Source organism: Piliocolobus tephrosceles, chromosome 21, assembly GCF_002776525.5.
Source record: "Piliocolobus tephrosceles isolate RC106 chromosome 21, ASM277652v3, whole genome shotgun sequence".
NCBI classification, from domain to species: domain Eukaryota; kingdom Metazoa; phylum Chordata; class Mammalia; order Primates; family Cercopithecidae; genus Piliocolobus; species Piliocolobus tephrosceles.
In genome coordinates this window covers 35,587,394-35,591,711 of record NC_045454.1, presented here as the reverse complement: position 1 = coordinate 35,591,711, position 4,318 = coordinate 35,587,394, and the positions used below count along the sequence as shown (strand labels likewise).

The window sequence follows — 4,318 nt, the reverse complement described above, 5'->3', positions numbered from 1 at the left end:
CCACCCCTCTGAGTCCCCGCCCCCTCTCTGAGCCCCACCCCTCTGAGTCCCCGCCCCCTCTGAGTCCCACCCTTCCGAGTCCTGCTGCCTGTCTGAGCTACACTCCTCTGAATCCCCTCCGCATCTCTGATCTCCACCCCTGTGAGTCCCCTCCACATTTCTGAGCTCCTTCCTTCTCTGAGACCCCTCCCTTTCTCTTGGTCCCACCTTCTCTGAGTACCCTCCCCCTTCCAACCCCCCCCCTGCACAGTCCTCTCACAGTCTGAACCCCTTTCCTCTCTGAGCCCCTCTTCCTCTCAGAGCTACCCCTAGCTAACCCATTTTATCCAGGGGAGCTGCCTCTTCTCACTAAGCCTGTCCTTTGCACAACCTAGCTAGTCCCTGAGCCCTGCCCCACTCCTCTCTGACACCCTCCCAGTTTCTTTCCCCATCGCTCGACCCCCTAGCCCTGCCCCCAGGGAGTCCTGCCCCTTTAACCCCACCCCCAGTCCCTCCCCTGCCTCACGACGCCCCGCCCCTTGCCCCGCCCCATGGTGCCCTACCCATCGCCTTGCCCCTTCAGCCTTTCCCCGCCATGCAAGCCATGGGGCTCCCCAAGCCAACCCGCGGCCCTGCGTTCAGGCCCTGCGCTCACGCTGCAGGCAGTCGGCGTTGAGCAGGTCCTGGCACTTCTCGTGGCACTTGACACCACACTCCGTGCAGCGCATGCCCTGCCTCGCGATGCCCCACAGCAGCCCCTCACACTCGTAGCAGTAGGTGGGCGTGGTGGCCGTCCACACTTCGAAGTTGTGTGGCGTCGTGCACGAGATGGGGTAGATTAAGGCTTGCAGGGTCTTCTTGTAAACGTGGTTTTTCTGCAGGGAGGGAGGGGATGCGGTTTGTGGGGGCTAACCTGGCGCTGTCCCTGTCCTGCCCCACACCGCCCCAGCACTGAACGCGGTAAAGTTCCAGCCCCTCTCCGGCCTCCACGCTGTCGGAATCCCCGCTGCCTTCTGCCAGTCTGTGTCACACACACACCCCTCCTCTTCCCAGGGACCCACAGAGGCTTGGACAATTCCAGAAGCTCCCAGCCCAGTCCATCCCTGACCCAGGCAAAAAGGGGTGCCCCACGCACCAGCTCCTCGTTGTTCAATGTGCTGGAGGCCAAGGCCGAGGTGATGCCCGCTTTCCTGGACTGGACCAGGGACTAGGGAGGTCACAGAAGAGGGATTCCAGGGTTGACATCCATGAGATTACCACCGGGAGAGTTCACAGCCACGGATGGGGCCAGCAGCCACATTTTGAAGCCACAACCACAAATTGAAAACAGGTCACCGAGAGCATCCGGGCCAGATCCAACAAAGAATTAGGAGGTGACAGAGGCTTTGAGTTAGAAGGGACCCTGGAAAGTGAGCAGCCCCACACCCCTGACTCACAGCATGCAACACAGTGGGACATGGCAAGGTTCCCCCAGAATCCATGAATTGGGGACCTGTTAGAAGATCCCAGTGGGGGAGTTTGGGGAGAAGACTCCAAGGGGCCCATGTCGTCATCACTCACCATGGCCTGAAGTGTCCATGCAGCACGTGGGGGTAGAAATCAGATTACATTAATCTTAGAGAATTCTTAGCTAGCCCCCAACCCCAGGTTGACCATGGGCAGTTCCACAGGTTGTGTACTGCTTATAGCAGGCCTACTCTGCTCGGGGAGTACAGGACGAGGGTGCTTACCAGGTCGCTCACGAGTGGGATAGGTTTCCTCTTGCGGATGTCTGGCATGCTGTCGATGATGATGAGACCACCCCCTGGGCTGTAAGACACAGAGGGACATTGAGGGCCCAGATGTCCCTATTCCTCACAGAGACATCACTCGAGCCCTGGAGAGAATACTCAACCTCTGCAGGTGTTAAAGGGTTGAACTGGGTCCCGCAAGAAAAAGATACGTTGATGCCCTAACCCCCACTACCTCAGAAGGTGACTTTATTTGGAAATGGGGTTGTTGCAGATGAATTAGTTAAGATAAGGTCATACTGGAGTAGGGTAGACGCTTAATCTAATATGACTGGTGCCCTTAGAAGAAGAGATACATGGGGAGAAGGCGGCTGCATGACGGCTGAGGCAAAGAGTGACGTATCTACAAACCAGTACTCGGTGGCCAAGGATTTCAAGCAAACTAGAAGCTAGAAGAGGCAGGGGAGGAATTCTCTTCTACAGATTTCAGAGGGAGCATGGCCCTACCAATGCCTTGATTTCAGACTTCTGGCCTCCAGAACTGTGAGAGAATACATTGCTGTGGTTTTAAGCCTCCCGGCTGTGGTACTTTGTGATAGCAGTCTTAAGAAATGGAGACACCAGGCCTCAACCTCCTCATCTGAAAAATGGGGAGATGATGTAGTTGCCCACCTTGAATGAAAACGTGAGTTAAGGCGAATATAAATAACATACTAAAATATAAATGAGGCCGGGTGTGGCGGCTCACACCTGTAATCCCAGAACTTTGGGAGGCCGAGGCAGGTGGATCACCTGAGGTTAGGAGTTCGAGACCAACCTGATCAACATGGTGAAACCCCATCTCTACTAAAAATACAAAAATTAGCTGGGTGTGGTGGTGCATGCCTGTAATCCCAGCTACTCAAGAGGCTGAGGCAGGAGAATTGCTTGAACCCAGGAGGCAGAGGTTGCAGTGAGTTGAGATCGTGCCACTGCAATCCAGCCTGAGTGACAGAGCAAAACTCTGTATCAAAAATAAAATAAAATAAAACATGAAACCTTTCTTGGCTCGCTGCAACCTCCGCCTTCCAGGTTTAAGCGATTCTCCTGCCTCAGCTCCCCAAGTAGCTGGGATTACAGGTGCCCACCACCATGCCTGGCTAATTTTTGTATTTTTAGTAGAAACAAGGTATCACCATGTTGGCCAGGCTGGTCTCGAACTCCTGACCTCAGGCAATCCATCCACCTTGGCCTCCCAAAGTGCTGAGATTACAGGTGTGAGCCACCGTGCCCAGACTTCTTTTGAGACAAGATCTCATTCTGTCACCCAGGCTGGAGTGCAGTGGCACAATCACGGCTCACTGTAGCCTCCAGCAGTGAGCTGGACTCCAGCAGTCCTCCCACCTCAGCCTCCTGAGTAGCTGGGACCATACCATACCTCCTGGTATGCCACCACATCCAGCTAATTTTTTTTTTTTTTTTTTTTATTTAAGATGGAATCTCACTCTGTCACCCAGGCTGGAATGCAATGGCACGATCTTAGCTCACTGCAACCTCTGCCTCCTGGGTTCAAGCAATTCTCCTGTCTCAGCCTCCCAAGTAGCTGGGATTACAGGTGCCCACCACCATACCTGACTAATTTTCTGTATTTTTAGTAGAGATGGGATTTTACCATGTTGGCCAGGCTGGTCTCAAACTCCTGACCTCAGGTGATCTACCCACCTCGGCCTCCCAAAGTGCTGGGATTACAGGCATGAGCCACTGCACCCAGCCTACACATAGCTAACTAAAAAAATTTTTTTGTGGAGATGGGGGTCTCGCTATGTTGCCCAGGCTGGTCTTGAACTTCTAGCCTCAAGCGATTCTCCTGCCTCAGCCTCCCAAGTGTCTGGGGTTACAAGCATGCACCACCACACCTGTCTAATTTTTGTATTTTTTAGTAGAGACGGGGTTTTGCCATGTTGGCCTGGCTGGTCTTTTTTTTTTTTTTTGAGACGGAGTCTTGCTCTGTTGCCCGGGCTGGAGTGCAGTGGCGCAATCTCGGCTCACTGCAAGCTCGGCCTCCCAGGTTCACGCTGTTCTCCTGCCTCAGCCTCCCAAGTAGCTGGGACTACAGGTGCCCGCCACCACACCTGGCTAATTTTTTGTATTTTTAGTAGAGACGGGGTTTCACCGTGTTAGCCAGGATGGTCTCAATCTCCTGACCTCATGATCCGCCCACCTCGGCCTCCCAAAGTGCTGGGATTACAGGCGTGAGCCACCACGCCCGGCCGACCTGGCTGGTCTTGAACTCCTGACGTCAGGCTTCAGGAGTTCAGCCTCCCAAAGTGTTGGATTACAGGCATAAGCCACCAAGCCTGGCCCCAAAATGTTTTCATTGGCCAATGAGATAGGTGCCTGCAGCCAATGACTCCAGACAAGCCCTGCAGGGCTATTCAACCTACAAAGCTTTCTGCAGGAGCCACCTGAGGCTTTGAGACTCTTAAACCATATCTTTTTGGCCGGGCTCGGTGGCTCAAGCCTGTAATCCCAGCACTTTGGGAGGCCGAGACAGGCGGATCACGAGGTCAGGAGATCGAGACCATCCTGGCTAACACGGTGAAACCCCGTCTCTACTAAAAATACAAAAA

The 4,318-nt window shown here is 54.2% G+C and overlaps 1 protein-coding gene across 1 annotated transcript in view; it reads right to left on the bottom strand.

Moving 5' to 3' along the window:
• The window catches only part of UNC13A (unc-13 homolog A), an 89,527-nt gene that overhangs the window by 47,880 nt on the left and 37,329 nt on the right, over window positions 1-4,318 (bottom strand). The window contains exons 14-17 of the mRNA XM_026456971.1: window positions 1,710-1,788; window positions 1,540-1,545; window positions 1,115-1,186; window positions 635-854 (exon numbers count right to left, since the gene is read on the bottom strand). Of these exons, the coding sequence (XP_026312756.1) occupies window positions 635-854; window positions 1,115-1,186; window positions 1,540-1,545; window positions 1,710-1,788 (377 nt within the window). The remainder of the gene's footprint in view (window positions 1-634; window positions 855-1,114; window positions 1,187-1,539; window positions 1,546-1,709; window positions 1,789-4,318) is intronic.